This window comes from Cibotium barometz, chromosome 35 (genome assembly GCF_041138505.1).
Source record: "Cibotium barometz isolate CiBa-2024 chromosome 35, ASM4113850v1, whole genome shotgun sequence".
Classification (NCBI taxonomy): Eukaryota; Viridiplantae; Streptophyta; class Polypodiopsida; order Cyatheales; family Cibotiaceae; genus Cibotium; species Cibotium barometz.
Genome location: NC_141080.1, coordinates 47,297,856 through 47,325,274, shown reverse-complemented (window position 1 = coordinate 47,325,274; position 27,419 = coordinate 47,297,856). Strand labels below are relative to the sequence as shown.

The window sequence follows — 27,419 nt, the reverse complement described above, 5'->3', positions numbered from 1 at the left end:
GTAGGCACTAGGCCGCTTGGAATAGCAGTGGATCATGCTATCTTGTCCTTCACTCACATTTCAGTTCAGCACCGCTCCATTGGGACAAGTCTCCACACACACTCGTTATACCTTTACGAGGGAGACTGACACCGTGTACACGGATGAGATATATAGACGCTTATGTGCCGAGGAGCCGGGACGGCCATTAGATGAGCTCACTCAGATATTGATAGAGACGCTTCATGCTGCAGCATCAGAGGCATATCCCCATAGTCAACCTACACGGAGACGATCTGGGAACATGCCCCAGAACAGCTGGTATGATGAGGAGTGCAGAGAGATGAGGATCAGATTACAGAGAGAGGTGCTCATGGGTGTTACCACTCGCAGACAGTCACGGATTACCTTCCGGCACCTAGTGCGACGGAAGAAGAGGGCTTATCTTGCTCAGTTAGAGAGGGATTTGTATCAGTTATTTATGAGTCAGGACTCAGGCGAGGCATGGAGACTATTCCATGAGCATTCACCATCACCAGCCATTACCTCCACAGAGATTTGGGGTGAGTATGTAGCATCCCTGTACACAGCACCAGGACAACCACCCCTGCCAGACCCATCGGAGCCATGCCTAGAGACATGTGCTTTCTTTACTGCTGAGATGGTAAGGAAAGCTATTGACAGAATGAGGACTGGGAGAGCATATGATCATGATAGTTTGGTAGCAGAGCACTTTATTCATGCCAGAGATATGCTTGCAGAGCTTATTGCTATGATGTTTAACCGAGCCATGTGTGAGGGTTTTCCTGAGACTTGGAATATGTCCACGATTGTGCCTATCTTCAAGTCAAGGGATCCCATACTTCCTGGGAATTATCGTACCATCATGATTGGTCACACATTGGCTAGATTATATGCATCTATTCTTGAGCAGGAGTTGAGTAGATGGGCAGAGAGAGAGGGCATACGTGCATCAGGGCAGGTAGGGTTCAGAAGAGGTTTCTCCACTCTTGACCATATCTTGACTTTCTCCACTCTTGACCATATCTTGACACTTAGAGCTATTATTGAGGAGGGCAGATCATATGGCAGGAGGATTTATTGTTGCTTTGTGGATTTCCGCAAAGCTTTTGACACAGTACCCAGAGCCAGACTGATGCGCAGACTACAAGAGATGGGAGTGCCCACAGAGCTGATTTGGGGAATCATGGCTTTATACAGGACAGTTGTGGGGCAGGTACATACTACATACTACTCAGGGTATATCTGAGATGGTTCACTCCACTATTGGGGTGAAACAGGGCTGCCTCCTTTCTCCCACCTTATTTGGGATGTATGTGGATGAGGTTTCAGACTATGTAGAGCGGGAGGGTGACAGAGGAGCACAGCTAGCAGGGACATGGATTCCATTGTCATTGGATATTGTGCTGATCTCAGATTCTCTAGAGGGGATGCAACGTCATTTGGATGCATTGCACACGTTTGCACAGGACAGTGGATTGTCTGTTAACCTTGGTAAAACCAAGGTGATGGTGTTTAACACCACAGCACAGTGGGTTAGGAGGTCAGTACCCACCTTTACATATGGTCAGGAGACAGTGGAGTATACAAATGCATATACTTACCTTGGTGTGGTTTTTAGTGGCCACTATTTTCCTTGAGGAGAGCAGCGGAGACCAGATTGACCAGAGCTTATGCGGCATTGGGGAGACTAGAAATGAAATGAAATGAAATGTTATATTAACGTCTTCAAAAGGCCATAATGACCTATGAGACCAAAAAGTTACATCATGGTGGATCTGATACAATGTCTGGATAAAAAACCAGAAAATGAAAAATAAAGATGATACTACTGGCACCTAGAAAATGAAACTGGAACTGGAAGGTAAACAGAAACCCTTATAGGGTGTGAATATAGTGAGGGGGAGGGGGGGGGGTACGCTATGGAGGTGAGTGGAGTACAGTGAGGGGATACAATATCATGTGGGACGGGGGGGTACACTATGGAGGTGCCTCCATCTCATAATATGTGCCGCATCGAACGACGTTGGCGGGATCTCCTCAATACCTCTGTGGTCAGCACCCTGACTGGGTGTCCCGCATGTCTCGCAAGAATAATCCGAATCCGCCGCTGCAACCTCCGTCTATGCTGGGATGCCCTCCTCCGTAGTCGTGGGTGTCTGACCACCCAAGCTCAATCGCACGATCAATCGGTGTACCGCTGGTGTGGGCGGTATCCATGTCCTGCTACTGCTGTGGTCCATCTGGCGCAGTGATGGCTGGACTAAAGAAGTCTGTAATGTGCCTCTGAGTCTGGCTCTCTGTGTGCCTAAGCAGGCTATCTCTATATCTCCGCAGCTCAAGCAAGAACAATCCCAAACACCTCTGGTCCTGGTACCCCATGACTCTGGAAAGTGGTCCAAAACCCTCTCTGAATAAACAGTGGAAACGACCACGTATCTCATAGTATGCAGTACAATGGAATATATAATGCAACTCTGTCTCTGGCTCCCCATGGCATACTCGACATATCCTGGCCTTAGCTGGTATACCTCTATATCGGCCAATCTCAATCTCAAGCTGGTGTGAGGATGTGCGAATCTGACCAATAGCACATCGTACCGCATGAGACAAGTGTACATCCATGTATCTGGGTCTGATCACAAAACCATCTACTGTGAGCTGAAGAAAATGCTCTCTGTAGAAAGCCATCTTCGTGCCCAGCTCCTCAGTCGGCTGTATCCATGTCCTCCTAATGTCCAGCTGAACTAAATCCTGACGGATGAGTCTGGTAGTCTCTGTCCTTGTGAGAGTGAGAGAGGGTGCCTCCAGAGAATACTGGAAGGGAGGCAATCTGTCCATGCTAAAACCATGTGCCTGTCGGGAGGACTCAAGGGCGAGGCGTGCATATCTCTCTTGGGGGAGATCCCACAAGCCATGTATGTAGGAGACTGATCTCGTAAGAGCCTCAATCACCAGAGGGGCAGCCGCCAGCTCTGCTCGAATAATCTCATGAGGTACCAAGGTCTTGGCTCTAATAAAATCCTAGCAATCATAGATACCAAAGGCCTCTCCATACCTTTCCACCCGCCTGCGCTGTGATGGCCCATTGAAGGTTCCCATATCTGCACTCCATAAAGCATAGCTGATGTGTTCGAAGGTTCAATTTCAGGAACCTCGAACAAAGCTCTGGCTCTTTGACACTTTGGTCACTTCATCCATGCTGTATGGAGTGGAGATATGGGGACCCTCAGTGGATCACCACAGCCGAGCTAGTAGCACTGATGGATAGAGATGTATGGAGAGGCCCTTGGTTTCTATGATTTCCCGGATGATTAGGGCCAAGGCCTCCGTACCACATTATATTATCCGTGCAGAGATGGCTGCCCCCCCATTGGTAGTAGAGGCACTCACTCGATTAGTCTCCTTTATACATAGCACTTGGGCTCTCCCTAGAGACAGATATGCTCGCTTAGCCCTGGAGTCTTCACGACAGTTGGCATCACAGGAAGACGGATCATGTTGGTATGCACAGATGACAGCTTGGTTCCAACTGTATGGCTTTAGTATGGACAGGCTACCTCCATTTCAGTACTCCCTGGATGCACCCTCCCTCTCTCTCACACGGGCAGAGATTACCAGACTTATCAGGCAGGACTTGACTCAGCTGGACACTAGGAGGACATGGATACACCCGACACATGAGCTTGGTACGAAGATGGCTTTCTATAGAGATCATCTTCTCTAGCTCACGGAGGATGGGTTTGTGATTAGACCCAGCTACATGGATACTCATCTTTCTCATGGGGTACGGTGTGCTATTGGTCAGATGCGCACATCCTCACACCAGCTAGAGATTGAGACTGACAGATTCAGAGGAGTACCAGCTAAGGCCAGGATTTGTCAGTTGTGCCAGATGGAGCCAGAGACAGAGTTACATTACATATGTCACTGCCTAGTATATTATGAGATACGAGGCCGTTTTCACTGCATGTTCAGAGAGGGTTTCGGACCACTTTCCGGAGTCATGAGATACCAGGATCAGAGATGCCTCGGATTATACTTGCTGGAGCTGCGTAGACATAGAGAGAGTCTCTTGAGAGGGAGGGGATCAGAGAGGGAGAGACACCTACAGAGGCAGATTACAGACTTCTTTCGACCAGAGATTGAGCAGTCAGGCCAGCAGGCATTGGAGCTAGCCCAGAGTATAGCCACACCAGAGGTACACTGATTGATCGGGCTATAGAGCTGGGACGGCCCAGGCGTCCCAAGATGAGAGGCCCATCCCAACACCGACGGAGACTACAACAGAGGATCAGGACCATACTAGCACGGCATGGGAGACGTCCAATCAGAGTACTCACCATGGAGGACATTGAGGATATCCGCCATCGACCAATGAGAGACATCTTTGGGTAGTGATGTATATGATGCTTACCTTTGTTGCTGGAGTTTTCCTTCCCAGATGTTATCCATTAGGAGCTCCTAGTACTAGGAGCTCCTAGTACCTTACTTTTCCTTATAGTTGTTGTTTCAGTTTCAGTTAGTTGTTTAGTTGTTTTAGCTTTTCTTACACAGACATTGTATCAGATCCACCAATTGTTGTAACCTTTTTGGTCTCATAGGTCATTTTGGCCTTTTGAGGACGTTAATATATCATTTCATTTCATTTTCATTTCTCAACCTTGGAAACACCAAGGTTATGATCTTTAACACACCAGAGCGGATAGGTAGATCTACAGTACAGTTTACATATAGTGGAGAGCCTGTGGAGTATGTTACCTCATATGTATACCTTGGGATCACTTTTGCTTGACCTCAGTTCTTGATGCGGAAGGCAGCCGAAGCTAGACTGATGAGGAGATATGCAGCCCTTGGCTCGCTAGAGAGGCAATGCTCACAGATACAATTTCAGGAGCCAAGGACGAAGCTTTGGCTATTTGATACTTTAGTTAATCCTGCACTGCTGTATGGTACCCCCATCTGGGGTTCCAACTTATACCACAGGAGGAGACAGAGAAGAGAGCTGGCCGAGACAGATACAGAGGAGGTATATGATGGGTGGAAGCCGATGAAGAGGCCCCTAGTATTATTAACATCTACTGAAAATCCAACGGGTCTATGAATCCAAAAAGTGCTACATATGCTCCATGTGTAAATTGAAGATCATAATGTTGAAACAAAAGTGCCAAACAAGAGAGAGAAATGAAATGTTATATTAACGTCTTCAAAGGCCAAAGTGACCTATGAGACCAAATGAGAGAGAGAGAGAGATCATTAAATATCACAATCCCATATGTTATGCTACGTACCGCATCCGCAGCATCTTTTGCAGCACGAAAACGCCGAGAGCGTTGTTGGTTCATCTTTGCCCGAGGAGCCACGCCATCTACAACAAAATAACAAATAGTTTGTTAAAAAATGAGAATTTAAAAACACAATTTCCATTGCAAAATCATAAAAATATCTATATACGAATTCCATGGCATGGAGAAATCGACTATAAGATGCATTTTTTGAATGCAAACAAGGTCTAAATTCTCATTGGTTGTATAGCTCACTTCTCTTGGGCTCATTTATACTTTGGATCCCAATGCTATTCATCCTTTGGTGCCCATACTAAATAAGGTTTATTAGTTTTAACATGAAACTTGTTGCTTCTAGTGTGATAAGGTTAGGTATGAGGCACTACTATATGTAACCTGACACACGAGGGGGTTACACTTCAACGCGCTGCAGACCTCCGAGCCGACGGAGATCGAGAGCACCAGGCTACCAGACTCCCAGACTACATCAAAGGGAGATCACAGAGATACGGGCTCGACATCAGCACCATATCCAAGAGCGGCTAGCTCACTTACACTCACACCCGGAGATCATGCTCCGAGGTATTTTTGCCTCGCCATCGCCTATGTATCACATATTACACCCCCATTATGGTACTGGTTGGAGTTGGACAGCTCTGGATTGCATTCTTGTATACCCTACGCATATAGGTTGCATATTGAGCCTCTAGCAGTAGTGCTCCATCCATCACAACCCCCCACTAGCTCAGTACTTTCATAGTTTATTTCATGTTCATTTTGTCCTTTTTTTTTTTCAGGACATCCAGAAGACATTGACAGTTGTACATTGATTTGTCTCATAGGTTGAGCTCGGCCTCTACTAGACGTTAATACAGCTTTCTTTCTTTCTTTCTTTCTCTCTCTCTCTCCCGCCAGCCCCCCTCCTGCCAACCCCCCCCTGCTCGCCCCTTCTCGCCGCCCTCTCCTCTGTTCGCTACTGTCGCTGCTGCCTTCTCCCTAGGCTGCCCCTGCTCACCGCCGCCTTCGCTGTTCCTCTGTTCGCTACTGTCGCCGCCGCCTTCTCCCTAGGCCGCCCCTGCTCACCGCCGCCTTCTCCCTGGGTCGCCCCTGCTCACCGCCGCCTTCTTCCTGGGCCCTGTTGTCCGCTAGGGCGTGGCCCTGTTTCCCCACCTACCCTTGCTCAGGCCCCCAAGGCAGCACGGCATGGGAGACGTCCAGTCAGAGTACTCACCATGGAGGACATTGAGGATATCCGCCATCGACCGATGAGAGACATCTTTGGATAGTGATGTGTATGATGCTTACCTTTGTTGCTGGAGTTTTCCTCCCATATGTCCATTAGGAGCTCCTAGTACCGTACTTTTCCTCATAGTTGTTTCAGTTTCAGTTTCAGTTAGTTGTTTAGTTGTTTTTAGCTTTTCTTACACAAACATTGTATCAGATCCACCAATTGTTGTAACCTTTTTGGTCTCATAGGTCATTTTGGCCTTCTGAATACGTTAATATATCATTTCATTTCTCTCCTCAATCTCGAGGAATGGCCCCGAGTCTCCAAGAGAAACTCGAGGCCCTCGAGACGGCAATGAAGGCACTAATCAAGGAGAATAAGAAGACATCCGATTCCAACCTCAATGAGGTGGAGAACAAATGACATCGGCACATCATGGCCCTCGAAGCACGGGTCACGGGCCTTGAACAAGAGATCACAGCACTCAAGAAGGAGGTGAGTGCATTGAAAGTGGAACTGGTAGCCGTCAAGAACACCGAGAAGGAAGAAGGGGAGATCAATGAGAACACTCTTACGGCCATCAAAGAAGAGATCTCCAAGTAGATCACAAAGGACATGGAGGTAAAACTCGAAGCCAAGCAGTTAGGATGGGTTGAGGTAAGGGAAGAACATCAAATCATTCACACCACCATTGAGGAGGAGAAGATGAGGCATGCCCGCCGCCTCAACATTCGAGTCACAGGTATAGCCGAGACACCCAACTCCACTCTCGAGAAAGATGGATAGCTTCTATGCATGAAGCTAGGCTACAGGGAAGAGGAAGCATGGAGAGCCGGGAAAGACTCAACACGCAAGCGAGCCCTCATCCTACAGTTTGCAGGAGAGACAGAGAGGGTCACCTTCATGAGGAAGAGGGTCATACTACGAGCTTAGAGGGAGCTCCTATTTTCTTGGATGATGATCTCACGAGGATGCAGCTAGAGCATAGGAGAGCTTGCATGCCACGAGTCTTACACGCGAGGAGAGAAGGCAAGAAGGCCTTCTATCGAGATGGTCGGGTCATCATTGATGGCCGGCCCATGGATTAGCGGTTTGGGGCCTATGGGACACAAACCAGGCCACTGACAGAGATACACATGGCAGTATGGAACTGTAATGGTTCACTATGGGTGCAGCTTGGACGACTGGAGCATGTTATGGTGGGGAGAGACATCATACTTCTGATGACAGAGAGACATCAGAGCCCAGAGAGAGGGCTACCTCGAGTAGAGGGATTCCAGTGGGAGTCAGCATACAGGAGGACCACACGCTAGGGTACCTCGAGAGGGTGGGGGGAGTAGCAATTCTATTCAGACGGGAGCTACAGGGGAGACTGAGAGTGGTAGCACAGGATCCAGAGGCTAGATACATGTGGATCAGCTTACAGCTCTCACAGGACAGGGTTATATACATAGCCCTATGTTACTTTCCTCCATCAGGATCCTCCTATGTCATTATAGAGGACATGCCACAGGAGGAGGAGACAGGAGCCTCGCCATACACTTGTCTGCTATCAGAGGAGATTATGCATTATTCTACACTAGGGGAAGTATTTCTTACGGGTGACTTCAATGCCCACACACAGAGCAGATTGTGTGAGGTGTATGACTATGATGACATGGAGATCCTCCACCCTGTGGATCCAGAGGAGATAGGGGCGAGTCGGGCATCAGAGGACACTGGACCAGATAGAGGACATTATGGGGACCACTTACTAGAGTTGGGAGCCAGGCATCGTCTCGTTATTTATAACGGGATGCTACAGTGGCCGGGATCAGGAGGGCTGACATGCTTCCCACATGGGGGTCATACATGGACTGGAGGCACGCTGGTGGACTACATTATGGGATCTTTGGAGGCATCACAGCTTGTCACCTCATTCTACATCCCACCTCGTCCTATTGGGGCAGATCATACATACTTGGCATTTTCACTAGCCGGATCACCAGTATCACTAGCCCCCCACATACCGACGCCACACACTACCATCTACTTCACACATGACATGGCAGACATATACACTGGCAGAGTAGAGGATGGGCTCCTACTCATGGATCCCCTGGCACCTATGGATACTATTACAGCCCAGCTGGCATCACTCCTACACACGGCTGCATTACAGAGCTTCCCACATCGTGTCCACTTAGGAGAGCCCGCGAGATCTGGGACTATGCCCCAGAACAAATGGTATGATGACGAGTGCAGAGCCCTATACTCACGGCTCCGCATACAGCGAGCCTTGGGAGGCATCACAGAGCAGTAGTCGAGGAGAGAGTGAGGAGACCTACTCGCCGCAAAAGGCGGGCCTTCGCAGAGATACACGAGCTAGAGATCTTTCATTTCTTCATGAGTAGAGATAGACCTATCTCATGGCGGCACTTCAGAGAGCCCCGGACACCGACACCCATTGCAGACCCACAGACATGGCACACATGCCTATACCACGCCCCACAGCAGCCACCTATACCTCAGCCTACCACAGCTAGCTTCTTTACCCACTCGATGGTAAAGGAAGCTATCCGCCGCCTTCAGCATGGACGGGCCGCCGACCATATAGGCCTACAGGGTGAGCATCTCATATATGCACTAGATTCTTTGGCTCCTTTTCTTGCACACCTGTTTAACAGGGCACTAACAGAGGGTTTGCCTGCGGAGTGGACGATGCACACCATTGTGCCGATCCACAAAACAGGGGATATGCTCGATCCGAGCAACTACAGGACGGTTATGGTTGGCCACGTGTTGGCCAAACTCTATGGTGCAGTGTTGGAGCAAGAGCTTAGCTTATACGCTGAGCGAGCAGGTTTACGCTCATCAAGGCAGGCAGGCTTCAGGAGAGCTTTCTCTACCACTGACCATGTATTCACTTTGAGATGTATGATTGATCAGGCCAGAGTGAGGAAGAGAAAGCTCTATTGCTGCTTTGTGGATTTCGGCAAGGCATTTGACACAGTACCACGAGAGAGGCTCTTTCAGTGCCTGCAGTCTCTTGGCATACCAGCAGATATGACATGGGGCATCTATGCATTATATGAGCAGGTTTTTGGGAGAGTCAGATGCCCAGGAGGTATGTCCGAGACTATTGCTAGCACCATTGGTGTGAAGCGAGGATGCCCACATTCCCCCACGCTATTTGGGTTATACATTAATGACGTGGCTGACTTCATTACACGGGGAGGCGGAGATGGAGTTGATCTAGCAGGTACCTCAGTACATATTATGCTTTATGCTGATGATATTGTATTAGTGTCAGAGTCTCCAGGAGGTCTACAGCAGCATCTACATGAACTCAATGATTTCTGCACACAGAGGGGTCTTATTGTGAACCTTGGGAAAACCAAGGTTATGATCTTTCATACATCGAGACAGGGCAGGAGTCAGTTGACATTCACTCTCGCAGGACGCCAGGTGGAGGTGGTGACATCATACGTGTACCTAGGGGATACCATCTCTGAGGCAGCCACGCGCTTCACCATGGGTTCAGCAGCCAGAGCCAGATTGACACGGGGATATGCAGTATTGGCTATGCTAGAGAGACAGTGCCACCAGGCGCATTTTCAGGAACCCCGGAGGAAAGGGTGGCTATATGACACATTAGTCACACCGGCATTGATGTATGGAGCAGCGGTATGGCCGCCAGGACTTGCTACCCATTGGTGGACACAGATAGAGAGACCACAGGCCCTCGTGATGGCACGCATGATACGCAGCAAACCGTTAGTACCTCATGACATTATCCGAGCAGAGTTTGCTACACCTCCTATGATGGTAGAGGCCATATTCCAGACTATATGACTGCTAGACAGATTCAGAGAGATGCCACAGGACAGATTGTCATACAGAGCTTTTGAGGCATCTAGACAGCTGGCTGAGGCAAGAGACAGAGGATCATGGTATGCACAGGTCACACATTGGTTCTCACAGCATGGCCTAGACATGGATCATCCACCACCATTCCAGTATGACAAGGATGCACCACATATCCGTCTCTCATAGTGAGAGGAACAGAGTATTGAGACACGACCTATGGCAGCTCTATACAGGAGAGACATGGATATCACCTACACAGCCTCTTCCACCGAAGATGCTATACTACAGAGATCACTTCATGAGTATCACTCATGATGGATTCATAGAGAGGCCTAGATACATGGAGGGCTTTTTACCACACGGCTCCCGAGTAGCTATTGGTCAACTTAGAGTCTCATCACATCGATTGGAGATCGAGACTGGTAGCGCAGCACGGATCCCCCGAGAGGAGAGGGTATGTAGATTGTGCAGAGAGTAGGTGGAGAGTGAGGAGCATTATGTATGCAGATGCAGAGCATATACAGCCATCAGAGAGAGATATCCCATTTTATTCAGAGAGCCACATTCCCTACGCCAGATCTTTGAGGCAGTAGACCAGCGCATACTAGGGAGATTCATTCTAGACATGCAGCATCACAGAGAGACATCATTACAGGCTTAGACAGCTCCAGAGGGGGGACGACAGACACAGATTACTACATTTTTTCAGAGATCCACCCCACTCCCAGCCCCTACACAGCAGGGAATTACTCTCCAGAGAGCAGAGACACTCAGAGCCCGCAGGAGACAGAGGACACCTGGCTTTCGGACACCACGCCTATACCAGAGAGAGATGACAGAGATCAGAGCTCAGTTTCACAGAGAGGGTGCGGAGCGACTGGCTCGCTTCAGAGCAGACCCAGGCATGTTCTTCATGGGAGCTGTGGACACCCCCTTCATTGATGTATACCATTCTATACCCCCAGTATGGTACAGGATGGAGCTAGCTAGGTTGCATATCATGATTGTATACTCCATGCATATAGCTTTGCATTCTCCTAGTAGTAGAGCTCCACCTCCCCCACTCATTGTACTTATTGCACACCAGATTCAGCTTTTTTAGTTCAGTACTTTTTCATTTTGTTGGGATGACAGAGGATACCCCACACTGATTTGTCTCATAGGCCGAGTTCGGTCTTTTGGAAGACGTTAATAAAATCTCTCTCTCTCTCTCTCTCCACGTGACATAGCTGAGGTAGAGCTCTTGGCCATGCTCATTAGCCCCATGCTTGATATTTTGGACAGTGATATACCATCTACTGGGGGCTGATGCTGCTCTCATGTTTCTATGTTCCTAGTATTCCATGATAAGTTTCCATGGACAGTTTTGTATCATCCCAGTGAGATAAATATGTTTGTTTTGTTTCTGTTTTTTCCATTCCATGATGAGATATGCCATGGACATTATTGTATCACTTTGGTCTCATAGGTCCATTGGGTCTTTAGTAGACGCTTAATCGACTCAGGCGAGGCATGGAGACTATTCCATGAGCATTCACCATCACCAGCCATTACCTCCATAGAGATTTGGGGTGAGTATGCAGCATCCCTATACACAGCACCAGGACAGCCGCCCCTGCCAGACCCATCGGAGCCATGCCCAGAGACGTGTGCTTTCTTTACTGCTGAGATGGTAAGGAAAGCTATTGACAGGATGAGGACTGGGAGAGCATATGATCATGATGGTTTGGTAGCAGAGCACTTTATTCATGCCAGAGATATGCTTGCAGAGCTTATTGCTATGATGTTTAACCGAGCCATGAGTGAGGGTTTTCCTAAGACTTGGAATATGTCCACGATTGTGCCTATCTTCAAGTTAGGGGATCCCATGCTTCCTGGGAATTATCGTACCATCATGATTGGTCACACATTGGCTAGATTATATGCATCTATTCTTGAGCAAGAGTTGAGTAGATGGGCAGAGAGAGAGGGAGATCCCCAAGAGATGGGCTAGCCACTCATCTACCTAGGTACACGAGATATCAATTTACACGTGAGGCAGTTGGGGTTTACCGAGATGTAGTATCTGATGGCTTGTTTGCTTTAGACCCACATAGCCCTCAGGACGAGATTACGAGAGGATTGGTAGGTGTACTACCTGCATCCGCCTCATATGCGTTTCCCTCCACTATGATCCCTCCCACCCCCCCCCCCCCCCCCCCGCGGAACACTTCCCCAGAGAACAGTTGGTATGATGATGAGTGTCGCGAGACACGGGCACAGCTACAACGTGAGATTGCCATTGGGACTTGCATAGACAGGCCAAGATGATCTTTCGGCGCCTTGTACGGAGGAAGAAACGAACCTACCTGGCTAAGTTAGAGGAGGAGATCTACCAACTCTTCCTGGGGAAGGACAACAAGAGGGTATGGAAGATGTTTCAGCAGAGACAACCTGGTACTCTGATTACTGCACCTGAGGCATGGCATGCTTATGCTAGAGAGTTGTATGATGCACCAAGACAGCCCCCCACCCCCCCTCCACTGGGAGCTAGACCAGCTAGTAGAACCTTTTTTACTATGCGGATGGTGCTAGATGTGATAGACAGGTTACAGAATGGAAAGGCACATTATCATGATGGGCTAATTGGAGAGCACTTCTCATATGCGCGTGATCTTTGGCTCCGCTAATTGTACATGTGTATAATCGTGCCATTTGTGAGGGTTTCCCAGCAAGCTAGACAGAGCATACCATTGTACCACTCTTTAAGAGTGGGGACCCCATGGTACCAAGGAACTATAGGACGATCATGATTGGTCATTACTTGGCCAAACTATATGGCTCTATATTGGAGTTGGAGCTGAGCCAATGGGCAGAGAGGCATGGTCACCGAGTACAGGGACAAGCCGGCTTCAGGAGAGGATTTACTACCTTGGATCACATACTTACACTTTGGACACTTATTGAAGAGGGCAGGGCATAGAAGAGAAGGATATATTGCTGCTTTCTGGACTTATGCAAAGCCTTCGATACCGTACCACGTGCCAGGCTTATGCACAGATTGCGGGACATTGAGGTACCTGAGGATATGCAGTGGGGGATATATGCTTTGTATGAGTTTGTGACAGGCAGAGTCCGAGCTACAGGCGGACTATCCGATATGGTGACCAACACGATAGGAGTGAAGCGGGGATGCCCGCTATCACCGACCCTCTTTGGGCTGTACATGGATGTGGTCTCCGATTATGTAGACAGATTGGGAGGCCCAGGGGCATGCCTGGCAGGGGTGTTGATACCCATCTTGTTATATGCAGATGATATTGTTCTAATCCTAGACTCTTCGGAGGGATTATAGAGACATTTGGATGCATTACAGGCATTCTGTGCACATAGATATCTGACAGTGAACCAAGGTTATGGTGTTTAACACCACACAGGCATGGGTAACGAGATCAGAGTATCAGTTCACTTTCCGACGGGAGCCGGTTGAGTACGTCAGGTCATATGTCTATTTGGGTGTTACTTTCAGAGGACCGCGTTTCTCCCTGAAGGAGGTAGCAACAACTAGATTAGCTCGAGGGCATGCAGCCTTGGGGATACTTGAGAGGCAGTGTGCACACATACAGTTTCAAGAGCCACGCATCAAATTGTGGCTATTTGATACACTTGTCACACCGACCCTCCTGTAGGAGCTCCAATTTGGGGGCCTAGCATACATCACAAATCTCAGAGAGGGAAGGATGAGGGATGGAGGTATATGGAGATTGCCCGCATTATTCCAAGCAAATCATCGGTACCACATGAGATTGTTCGGGCTGAGTTGGGTGCCGCACCAGTACTGACCGAGGCCCTATTCCAGGTAGATACCTTTTTACAGTAGCTATGGGAGCTCTCGATTGGCATTGACCTCATCCATACAATTGGTAGAGGATGGAGATGCTCATTGCTGGTATGCTCAAATGAGATCGTGGTTTGACCTACATAGTTTGCGGATAGAGGCACTCCCACCCTTTCAATACAGCTTGGATTATCCATTTTTGGATCTCACCCACTCAGAGTAAAACTGCGTGATTAGGATGGATATCATCAGAGTGGACACAAAGAGGGACATGGACTAGTCCCCTTGAGCCCTTAGGCACAAAAATGGCTTTTTACAAGAGCCATTTTCTGCACCTCTCACCAGATGGTTTTTTCACCCACCCGATGTACATGGATGTACACCGATCACATGGGATACGTTGTGCCATTGGACAGATTCGGACCTCATCACACTAGCTGCGGATTGAGACAAGGCGATATGTGCATCAGATCTCGGATGACCGCATTTGTCAGCTATGCTACCAAGAGGTAGAGACAGAGGAGCACTACATTTGCCGATGTACAGTCTATTATGAGATCCGAGGGAGATATCACTGCCTCTTCCGAGAGGGTTTTGGGCCATTTCGTAGGGTCATGGAGTTTGAGGATCAAAGATGCCTGGGATTGTTCCTACTTGAGCTCAGGAGATACAGAGAGACCCTCTTGGCAGACAGGAGATCGAGCCATGATGTACCTAGACAGAGGATCCTGACAGATTTATTCAGCACCAGCACTAGCAGCCCAGCCCACACACCTCCTAATACCTCCTCCATTGGGCCATCAGGACACCAATCACGCTCCCAGGGAGTCACCATTGATAGAGCAGTCGTCTTATGTCGTGCTCGTTGGCAACGCCCACCAGGATTCCGACCACGGCATCCTCACCATCACCAGATCACAGCCATTATTGCTTGGCATCGAAGGCGCCTACCTCGCTTCTACGACCTCTCCATTCTAGACGGCCCCATGGTGGAGATATTTGATCTGAGGAGAGGGCAACACTTCAACTGATCAGCATACATGGATCTACTTGATATACATTTTCCAGTATTTTCTACTTAGTATCATCTAGTAGTCTTACTTACAGTTCTTATAGCTGTAAGATAGTCAGTTTATTGTACTTTTCAGTTTAATTTCGTTGTTCTCTTTGATGAGACACCAACTTCAGATGTACTCTTAGTTTTGGTCTCATAGGCCATTATGGCCTCTTAGAGACGTTAATATATCATTTCATTTCATTTCTCGTCCACTCTCCAAGATCATTGACTTCAAGGACCAACGTTTCCTAGGCCTCTTCCTACTTGAGCTCCGCAGACACAGGGACACTTTCTTGAGAGAGCTTCAGCCCCAGCCACCCCGCCCCCTCCCTCGCTAGCCAACCATCACTCATTTCTTCCAGATCAATAACTCCTCTTGGGTGAGGTGGGTCTATAGAAGCTCGAGGTGGGTCCACAAGCTCCACTCTATCGTTGTCCTCCACCTCCTTTTGGAGCGGACCTTTGCACTCCAGCATGCTTGACGCCCCCGGCCCTCGGCCATCGGCCATAGCTCCGGATCTAGGACATGCTACACCACCATTGAACTACCTTTCCACGTGACACTGAGGGAGACCTCTCGGCCATATTCATTAGTGTTAGACATCATCCCCTTCTTGCTGGCTTCCTGTTTGGTGTCCAATTTTAGCCTCTAGGGCTGACCATAATAGCTAGAGGGGCTCATCACCCCTCACATTTGTTTTCCCATATTATTCCCCATTTTATGGAGTCTTGGGCTTTTTTCCCTAGTCGTGGAGGATCTTTTCCCTAGTCGGCTGCCTTCATGTTGGCATATATATAGCTGGCTTGCCTCCCTCATTTTTCACCGCTTGCTTAGAATTGTTTGCTGTAGTCCCTCACATACGAGGTTTTCTCCCCTCTTGCTCAGGACATGTACATTGTATTCCTTTGGATGATGATATTGAGAGCAGGTTCTCACTTGTGTTTCCTCTCCATCTCTCTCTCTCACTCTCTCCTATGTTTCCACTTTCCCTTCTTCCGCTACACATTCTATCATGGTATCAGAGCGCTGGTGATCTTCAGTGTTGGATGCTCCCTCCTCTACCTCCTGCGTTTTTCTCCAGATGGACAGATCTGTGTTTTTTCTTCTCAGGTTTGCTGCTGGTCGCCTGCCTCTTCCAAGCGCTTCTCCATTGCGGCCCGAGGTCATCCTTAACAAGTTTGACCCCTGAGATCCCTTCTTCACCTGTCGGCTGCTCTGTTTTCAGGGCAGCAGCACCTAGTTTGTGCGTTTTCTTCTACAGGTGTTGTCTACAGCATTCAGCAAGTCTTCAGTATTCAGCTGCATCTACCCCCCCCCCTCATAGTGCTGGCTGCCTATTCTGTGCAGGACAGCAGCAGCCTACATGCCGATTTGCTGATTTGAGGCTTGGGTGTACCTATTTCTTCTGCATTTCCAGATTCAGCCCTGTCTACTGCCCCGAATACCTCTGCCTTTTCAGATTTGCAGCCATGGTTGCTGCGTTTTTCTGACTTGATCCTGCTGGTAGCTCTACCTTCACCTGGGCTCCTCCCGTTGGACCCGAAGGTACCTTCTCTCCAGCGTTTTTCCTCACAGGAGGTGTGGACACTGGTTGCCCTGAATTTTCAGGTTTGTAGCCTCTTGTTTGGCTGCGTTTTCGTCTCCAGTGGACACAGATCACTTGAAAAGGGGGTTTGTTTGTTTGGATTGTGGCTTTGGAGGCAGTTTGATACTTGAGGAGGATACTGAATTTCTGATTTCAGTCAGCGTTTTGCTGATTTTGTAGCATCTCTACCTGTGTTTTGTTCTTGGCCTTTGCAGTTACGTTTCTTCATGTTCCTTGCCTTCTGTTGGCGGTGGAGTACTGTTTTTTGTTGAACAGCAGTATTTTGGCTGTGTTTTGCTTCCCACGGGAGTTTTCTACACTCAGAGCAGGCCCATCTCTAGCTACTTAACTTGAGGATCAGTTTCGGGAGCTGTTTTGTATCTATGGAGACTTTCTTCTGTGACAGGAGTTTACAGATTTTGGAGGAGAGTAGTGATCTTTTCGAAGATCATGAGCAAAGTTTATTTTGTCCGAGCCTGTGTTCTTTGCAGTGTTTGTACAGAAAGGAGGGTGTTTTCCCTATGAGGTGTGACCCTTCACATGGATCACTTGTTTGTTGCTGATTCTTGGGATCTTGTTACCACTGCAGTTTATATTCCTGCTTCCCTTCCTCATTGTGAGGAGTCTTACCTCTGCCTCTCTTTGTGATGCTTCTAAGGATGCCCCTCCCCCTGCCAGTTTGACGCCGTCAGAATCAAGTTGGGCTTGTACTAGTCCGACAACTTTTTTCAGAGGGGGATGCGGAGTCCTTTCATCTTGCGATGCCCACCTCAGTGGAGTGTGCTTATGCACAGCATTGGGCAACTCACGGTACGGAGTTTGAGCAAATGGACCCCATCTTTTCTTCAGAGTCTTTACATCTTGTGATGCCGACCTTTTTAGAGGATGCTTCTTTTGCATTTGGCTACTCTTGGTACAGAGTTGGAGCAGATTGACTCTATTTCTTTTGAGGGTTCAAGTGAGGAGCAGTTTGCTTCTCCCAAGATTGATTATCTACAAGATCTGATCTTGGTTGGTTTTGAGGTTTTTCATACCTTCTCCAGGCCGAATACACGACATACGACTTCGGGGAGTGTTCTTACACTTGGGTTTGGAACCATTATTTGGAGCACCACGTTGCAGCCTACATGGTTGTTTTCTTCCAAAGGAGCGGTGTACGTGGCAGCTTGTTCTGTTGCTTTTGTAGTTGAGTTGCTGAGGAGATTGCTTGTGGAGCTTTCCTGGTACCTGTTTCTGCAGTCTTTCATCTATGATCGAGGACGGCGTCTTTGGCTTCTTGGAGTTTACTCAGCATTAGGTGTTGAGAGGGGGTGTTAGACATCATCCCCTTCTTGTTGGCTTCCTATTTGGTGTCCTATTTTAGCCTCTAGGACTGACCATGTTAGCTAGAGGGGCTGGTCACCCCTCACATATGTTTTCCCATATTATTCCCCATTTTATGGAGTCTTGGGCTTTTTTCCTTAGTCGTGGAGGATCTTTTCCCTAGTCGGTTGCCTTCATGTTGGCATATATATAGCTGGCTTGCCTCCCTTTTTCTTCACTGCTTGCTTAGCACTGTTTGCTGAAGTCCCTCACATACAAGGTTTTCTCCCCTCTTGCTCGGGACATGTATTCCTTTGGATGATGATATTGAGAGTAGGTTCTTACCTGTGTTTCCTCTCCATCTCTCTCTCTCACTCTCTCCCCTGTGTCTCCACTTTCCCTTCTTCCGCAGCACATTCTATCAATTAGCCCCATGCTTGATATTTTGGAGAGTGGTATACCATCTACTGGGAGCTAATGCTGCTCTCATGTTTCTATGTTCCTAGTATTCCATAATGAGTTTCCATGGATAGTTTTGTATCACCCCAGTGTGAGATACTTATGTTTATGTTTTGTTTTCCTTTCCATGATGAGATATGCCATGGACATTACTGTATCACGTTCGACTCATAGGACACCGGCAGAGACTACAATAGAGGATCAGGACCATACTAGCACAGCATGGGAGACGTCCAGTCAGAGTACTCACCATGGAGGACCATACTAGCATGGCATGGGAGACGTCTAGTCAGAGTACTCACCATGGAGGACATTGAGGATATCCGCCATCAACCGATGAGAGACATCTTTGGATAGTGATGTATATGATGCTTACCTTTGTTGCTAGAGTTTTCCTTCCTAGATGTTATCCATTAGGAGCTCCTAGTACCTTACTTTTCCTCGTAGTTGTTGTTTCAGTTTCAGTTAGTTGTTTAGTTGTTTAGTTGTTTTAGCTTTTCTTACACAGACATTGTATCAGATCCACCAATTGTTGTAACCTTTTAGGTCTCATAGGTCATTTTGGCCTTTTGAGGACGTTAATATATCATTTCATTTTCTCTCTCTTGAGAGGGAGGGGATCGGAGAGGGAGAGACACCTACAAAGGCAGATTACAGACTTCTTTCGACCACAGATTGAGCAGTCAGGCCAACAGGCATTGCAGCTAGCCCCAGAGTATAGCCGCACCAGAGGTACACTGATTGATCAGGCTATAGAGCTGGGGCGGTCCAGGCGCCCCAAGATGAGAGGCCCATCTCGATACCGGCGGAGACTACAACAGAGGATCAGGACCATACTAGCACGGCATGGGAGACGTCCAGTCAGAGTACTCACCATGGAGGACATTGAGCATATCCGCCATCGACCGATGAGAGACATCTTTGGATAGTGATGTATATGATGCTTACCTTTGTTGCTGGAGTTTTCCTTCCCAGATGTTATCCATTAGGAGCTCCTAGTACCTTACGTTAGTTGTTTAGTTGTTTTAGCTTTTCTTACACAGACATTGTATCAAATCCACCAATTGTTGTAACCTTTTTGGTCTCATAGGTCATGTTGGCCTTTTGAAGACGTTAATATATCATTTCATTTCTCTCTCTCTCTCTCTCTCTCTCTCTCTCTTTGCGCCAGCCCTCCCTCCCACCAGCCCCCTTGCCCTCTCTCTCTCTCTCTCTCCCTTTAGCATATAGAGATGCATTAGTAGCCCTAGTATTCCATCCACACCCTCTCGTTTGTACACCACCATTGAGTCCCCTATGGTCGTGTTGTCATACTTGTACATTTTATTCTCACTCCACATTTTCCTCTTGATGACTGGAGGAACATCATTGCACTACTTGTTTGTCTCATAGGCCAATTTTGGCCTTTTGCAGACGTTAATATATCTTTCTTTCTTTCTTTCTTTCTCTCTCTCTCTCCTCCCGCCAGTTCGCCTCTGCCCGCCAGTTCGCCTGTGTAAGCCATTTCGCCTCTGCCGCCCCTTTCCCCAGTTTGCCTCTGCTCATTTAGGCCAATTTTGGCCTTTTGCGGACGTTAATATATCTTTCTTTCTTTCTTTCTTTCTCTCTCTCTCTCTCTCCTCCCGCCACTTCGCCTCTGCCAGCCAGTTCGCCTGTGTAAGCCATTTCGCCTCTGCCGCCCCTTTCCCCAGTTTGCCTCTGCTCAGGCCGCCAAGGCAGCAACATAACTCTCTCTCTCTCTCTCTCTCCTCCCTGCCTGTGGGAAGGACTGCAGAGTGATCTGGAGGAATGGCCCCGAGTCTCCAAGAGAAACTCGAGGCCCTCGAGATGGCAATGAAGGCACTAATCAAGGAGAACAAGAAGACAGCCGATTCCAACCTCAATGAGGTGGAAAACAAACTACATCGGCACATCATAGCTCTCGAAGCACGGGTCACGAACCTCGAACAAGAGAACACAGCACTCAAGGAGGAGGTAAGTGCATTGAAAGTGGAAATGGTAGCCATCAAGAATGCTGAGAAGGAAGAAGGGGAGATCAATGACAACACTCTCACGGCCATCAAAGAAGAGATCTCCAAGGAGATCACAAAGGACATGGAGGGAAAGCTCGAAGCCAAGCAGTCAGGATGGGTCGAGGTGGTGAAGAAGAACGAAAAGAAGTGAGGGAGGAGACTCAAAGGGAAGAACACCAAATCATTCACACCACCATTGAGGAGGAGAAGATGAGGCATGCTCGCCGCCTCAACATTCGAGTCACAGGTATAGCCGAGACACCCGACTCCACCCCCGAGAAAGATGGACAGCTTCTATGCATGAAGCTCGGCTACAAGGAAGAGCACCCTCTCCCCTTCACCAAAGCGTGGAGAGCCGGGAAAGACTCAACACGCAAGCGAGCCCTCATCCTGCAGTTTGCAGGAGAGACGGAGAGGGTCACCTTCATGAGGAAGAGGGTCGTACTACGGGGTTTAGAGGGAGCTCCTATTTTCTTGGATGATGATCTCACGAGGATGCAGCTTGAGCATAGGACAACTTGCATGCCACGAGTCTTACACGCGAGGAGAGAAGGCAAGAAGGCCTTCTATCGAGATGGTCGGGTCATCATTGATGGCCGGCCCATGGATTAGCGGTTTGGGGTCTATGGGACACAGACCAGGCCACTGATAGAGATACACATGGCAGTATGGAACTGTAATGGTTCACTATGGGTGCAGCCTGGACGACTGGAGCATGTTATGGTGGGGAGAGACATCATACTTCTGACAGAGACACATCAGAGCCCAGAGAGAGGGCTACCTCGAGTAGAGGGATTCCAGTGGGAGTCAGCATACAGGAGGACCACACGCCAGGGTACCTCGAGAGGGTCGGGGGGAGTAGCAGTCCTATTCAGACGGGAGCTACAGGGGAGACTGAGAGTGGTAGCACAGGATCCAGAGGCTAGATACATGTGGATCAGCTTACAGCTCTCACAGGACAGGGTTATATACATAGCTTTATGTTACTTTTCTCCATCAGGATCCTCCTATGTCATTACAGAGGACATGCCACAGGAGGAGGAGACAGGAGCCTCGCCATACACTTGTCTGTCAGAGGAGATTATGCATTATTCTACACTAGGGGAAGTATTTCTTATGGGCGACTTCAATGCCCACACACAGAGCAGACAGTGTGAGGTGTATGACTATGATGACATGGAGATCCTCCACCCTGTGGAACCAGAGGAGATAGGGGCTAGTCGGGCATCAGAGGACACTGGACCAGATAGAGGACATTATGGGGACCACTTACTAGAGTTGGGAGCCAGGCATCGTCTCGTTATTTATAACGGGATGCTACAGTGGCCGGGATCAGGAGGGCTGACATGCTTTCCACATGGGGGTCATACACGGACCGGAGGCACGGTGGTAGACTACATTATGGGGTCTTTGGAGGCATCACAGCTTGTCACCTCATTCTACATCCCACCTCGTCCTATTGGGGCAGATCATACATACTTGGCATTTTCACTAGCCGGATCACCAGTATCACCAGCCCCCCACATACCGACGCCACACACTACCATCTACTTCACACATGACATGGCAGACATATACACTGGCAGAGTAGAGGATGGGCTCCTACTCATGGATCCCCTGGCACCTATGGATACTATTACAGCCCAGCTGGCATCACTCCTACACACGGCTGCATTACAGAGCTTCCCACATCGTGTACACTCAGGAGAGCCTGCGAGACCTGGGACTATGCCCCAGAACAGATGGTATGATGACGAGTGCAGAGCCCTATACTCACGGCTCCGCATACAGAGAGCCTTGGGAGCCATCACAGAGCACGAGTCGAGGAGAGAGATGAGGAGACTTACTCGCCGCAAAAGGCGGGCCTTCGCAGAGATACAGGAGCTAGAGATCTTTCATTTCTTCATGAGTAGAGATAGCCCTATCTCATGGCGGCACTTTAGAGAGCCCCGGACCCCGACACCTATTGCAGACCCACAGACATGGCACACATATGCAGAGGGACTATACCATGCCCCACAGCAGCCACCTATACCTCAGCCACAGGAGCCTCGACCTACCACAGCTAGCTTCTTTACCCACTCGATGGTACAGGAAGCTATCCGCCGCCTACAGCATGGACGGGCCGCCGACCATATGGGCCTGCAGGGTGAGCATCTCATATATGCAGTAGATTCTTTAGCTCCTTTTCTTGCACACCTGTTTAACAGGGCACTAGCAGAGGGTTTGCCTGCAGAGTGGACGATGCATACCATTGTTCCGATTCACAAAACAGGGGATATGCTTGATCCGAGCAACTACAGGACGGTTATGGTTGGCCACGTGCTGGCCAAACTGTATGGTGCAGTGCTGGAGCAGGAGCTTAGCTTATATGCTGAGCGAGCAGGTTTACGCTCATCAGGGCAGGTAGGCTTCAGGAGAGCTTTCTCTACCACCGACCATGTATTCACTTTGAGATGTATGATTGATCAGGCCAGAGTGAGGAAGAGAAAGCTCTATTGCTGCTTCGTGGATTTCCGCAAGGCATTTGATACAGTACCACGAGAGAGGCTCTTTCAGCGCCTGCAGTCTCTTGGCATACCAGCAGATATGACATGGGGCATCTATGCATTATATGAGCAGGTTTTTGGGCGAGTCAGATGTCCAGGAGGTATGTCCGAGACTATTGCTAGCACCATTGGTGTGAAGCAGGGATGCCCACTTTCCCCCACGCTATTTGGGTTATACATTGATGAGGTGGCTGACTTCATTACACGGGGAGGCGGAGATGGAGTTGATTTAGCAGGTACCTCAGTACATATTATGCTCTATGCTGATGATATTGTATTAGTGTCTGAGTCTCCAGGTGGTCTACAGCAGCATTTACATGCACTCCATGATTTTTGCACACAGAGGGGTCTTACTGTGAACCTTGGGAAAACCAAGGTTATGGTCTTTCATACATCGAGACAGGGCAGGAGTCAGCTGACATTTACTCTCGCAGGATGCCAGGTGGAGGTGGTGACATCATACGTGTACCTAGGGGTTCCATCTCTGCAGCAGCCACACGCTTCACCATGGGTTCAGCAGCCAGAGCTAGATTGACACGGGGATATGCAGCATTGGCTATGCTAGAGAGACAGTGCCACCAGGCGCATTTTCAGGAGCCCCGGACGAAGGGGTGACTATTTGACACATTAGTCACACCGGCATTGATGTATGGAGCAGCGGTATGGGCGCCAGGCCTTGCTACCCATTGGTGGACACAGATAGAGAGACCACAGGCCCTCATGATGGCACGCATGATACGCAGCAAACCGTCAGTACCTCATGACATTATCCGAGCAGAGTTTGCTGCGCCTCCTATGATGGTAGAGGCCATATTTCAGACTATATGCCTGCTAGACAGATTCAGAGAGATGCCACAGGACAGATTGTCATACAGAGCTTTTGAGGCATCTAGACAGCTGGCTGAGGCAGGAGACAGAGGATCATGGTATGCACAGGTCACACATTGGTTCTCACAGCATGGCCTAGACATGGATCATCTACCACCATTCCAGTATGATAGGGATGCACCACATATCCGTCTCTCTCATAGTGAGAGGAACAGAGTATTGAGACAGGATCTATGGCAGCTCTATACACGAGAGACATGGATATCGCCTACACAGCCTCTTCCACCGAAGATGCTATACTACAGAGATCACTTCATGAGTATCACTGATGATGGATTTATAGAGAGGCCTAGATACATGGAGGGCTTTTTATCACACGGCTCTCGAGTGGCTATTGGTCAACTCAGAGTTTCATCACACCGATTGGAGATTGAGACTGGCAGAGCAGCACGGATCCCCCGAGAGGAGAGGGTATGCAGATTGTGCAGAGAGGAGGTGGAGAGTGAGGAGCATTATGTATGCAGATGCAGAGCATATACAGCCATCAGAGAGAGATATCCCATTCTATTCAGAGAGCCACGTTCCCTACGCCAGATCTTTGAGGCAGCAGACCAGCGCACACTGGGGAGATACATTCTAGACATACAGCGCCACAGAGAGACATTATTACAGGCTCAGACAGCTCCAGAGGGGGGGAGACAGACACAGGTTACTGCATTTTTTCAGAGATCCATCCCCCTCCCAGCCCCTACACGGCAGGGAATTACTCTCCAGAAAGAAAGAAAGAAAGAAAGAAAGAAAGATTTTATTAACGTCTTCCAAAAGACCGAACTCGGCCTATGAGACAAATCGGAGTACCTGTATGGGGTATCCTCTGTCATCCCAACAAAATGAAAAAGTACTGAATAAAAAAGCTGAATTTGGGTGTGCAGGGGATGGAGCTCTACTACTATTCAGAGAGCAGAGACACTTAGAGCCCACAGGAGACAGAGGGCACCTGGCTTTCGGACACCACGCCTATACCAGAGAGAGATGACAGAGATCAGAGCTCAGTTTCACAGAGAGGGTGCGGAGCGACTGGCTCACCCAGGCATGTTCTTCAGGGAGCTGTGGACACCCCCTTCACTGATGTATACCATTCTATACCCCCAGTATGGTACAGGATGGAGCTAGCTAGGTTGCATATCATGATTGTATACTCCATGCATATAGCTTTGCATTTCTCCTAGTAGTAGAGCTCCATCCCCCGCACACCCAGATTCAGCTTTTTTTTGTTCAGTACTTTTTCATTTTGTTGGGATGACAGAGGATACCCCATACAGGTACTCCGATTTGTCTCATAGGCCGAGTTCGGTCTTTTGGAAGACGTTAATAAAATCTTTCTTTCTTTCTTTCTTTCTGCGCCTCCCTCTCTCTCTGCGCCTCCCCTCCTCCTGCCCGCCAGTCCCTCGCTCTCTCTGCTGCACATACCCCTCTGCCCGCTACACCCCCCCCTTCTTTGTTGCGCCTCCTGCCCTCTCTGCCCGCCAGCCCTTGCGCCCCCCCCTCCTCCTGCCTGCTAGCCCCTCGCCTCCTCTCCTCTCTCTCTCCCGCCTGTCCTCTTGGTCCCCCGCCTCCCCCTCTCTTCTCTACCTTCTGCCTCTCTTGTGAGCCCCCGCCTCCCCCCTCTGCTTGTTCCCACCCCCCCCCTTTTCTTGCTGCACCTCTTGCCCCCGCCTGCACACCTAACACCACCTGTGCATTCTCCTGCCCCCGCCTGCACACGCAGCCCCGCCATTGCCCTACTGCTGAATCTTTTCTCTACATGGCTTGACCCCCCTCCTGGTGCTGTTTCGCGCTACGCGCAAGTGTCATGGATTAAATTCCAGTCCATTGGCTGTGGGAAGTACAGCAAAAAGTCATGGCCAAGACCAGAGTTAAAGAGGGTGGAGGACAAGCTCAGCACAATTATCAAAAGAAAACAAGAAGATGGTCGACTCTTCCGTTACCACAATCATAAACCGCCTCTCCAAACTCGAGAAGGGATTTGACAAAATCCAAGAGCTCGAAGAGAGAACATCCAGGCAAGAGGCTAAGATTTCAGGCTTAAAGGAGGAACTAGTGGAGGCCAAATTGCATGCTAAAAGTCAAGAGGCTGAAATCTCAGCCCTCAAAAGAAGTTGGAAGCCACTTCACAAGGCAAGCTTGAAGATGGAAAATTTCAGCCCTCCTTGATTGAAGAGTTGAATACCATCAAGGAACAAATGAGGATCATTCGAGAGGAGGAGGAGCAACATAAACAGAAGACATCTTCATGGGTGGAGGTGATCTCACAGAGACACAAAAGAAGATGGACAAGGCGCAGAAATGGATCGAGGTCGCCAAGAAAGGGAAAGGTAAAGAATCGCCACCCATCCCCACTCCCACCATCATCAACATGACCCTTGAAGAGGAGCAAAGGAGGAAGACCCGGGCCTTACATGTACGAGTGTCCTTCTCTATGATGAGCATTGAAGCCACACACAAAAAGGCATGGCGAGTAAGAGAGAAGAGAGAAGGGAGAAGAGAATCTTCTAAGGAGAGAGCACTTATCATTCGTTTCCCCTCCATGGAAGCAAAGAAGGACTTCTTGAAGAGACGTCCTACACTCAAGAAGATGGGAATATTTCTTGGAGATGGATGTTAGGGATATGGGCCTATCTAGACTCTCACAGGATGAGGAACACACTGAGTATGGGCGGTATTTGATAGACATGGGGACTGCACATGGATTGGCCATCCTGAATGGCCTACAAAGATTCCCGGCAGCGGGCGGTTTCACTTGCTTTCCACATCGGCATGGTGCTAGTACAGTGGACTATGTTATGGCTCAGCCCAGTCTCATTCCCTCTTTTCAGGATTTTATGGTAGGCACTAGGCCGCTTGGAGTAGTAGTGGATCATGCTATCTTGTCCTTCACTCTCACATTTCAGTTCAGCACAGCTCCATTGGGACAGGTCTCCACACACACTCGTTATACCTTTACGAGGGAGACTGACACCGTGTACACAGATGAGATATACAGACGCTTATGTGCCGAGGAGCCGGGACGGCCATTAGATGAGCTCACTCAGATATTGATAGAGACGCTTCATGCTGCAGCATCAGAGGCATATCCCCATAGTCAGCCTACACGGAGACGATCTGGGAACATGCCCCAGAACAGCTGGTATGATGAGGAGTGCAGAGAGATGAGGATCAGATTACAGAGAGAGGTGCTCATGGGTGTTACCACTCGTAGACAGTCACGGATTACCTTCCGGTACCTAGTGCGACGGAAGAAGAGGGTTATCTTGCTCAGTTAGAGAGGGATTCGTATCAGTTATTTATGAGTCAGGACTTAGGCGAGGCATGGAGACTATTCCATGAGCATTCACCATCACCAGCCATTACCTCCACAGAGATTTGGGGTGAGTATGCAGCATCCCT

General features: G+C 48.9%; 1 protein-coding gene across 2 annotated transcripts in view; it reads right to left on the bottom strand.

The window, feature by feature from the left end:
• Positions 1-27,419, bottom strand: part of LOC147618533 (5'-3' exoribonuclease 3-like) — a 107,677-nt gene that overhangs the window by 44,940 nt on the left and 35,318 nt on the right. For both annotated transcript variants that reach the window (XM_086774990.1, XM_086774991.1), the window contains exon 3: positions 5,292-5,368. In XM_086774990.1, coding sequence (XP_086631116.1) covers positions 5,292-5,368 — 77 coding nt within the window. The remainder of the gene's footprint in view (positions 1-5,291; positions 5,369-27,419) is intronic.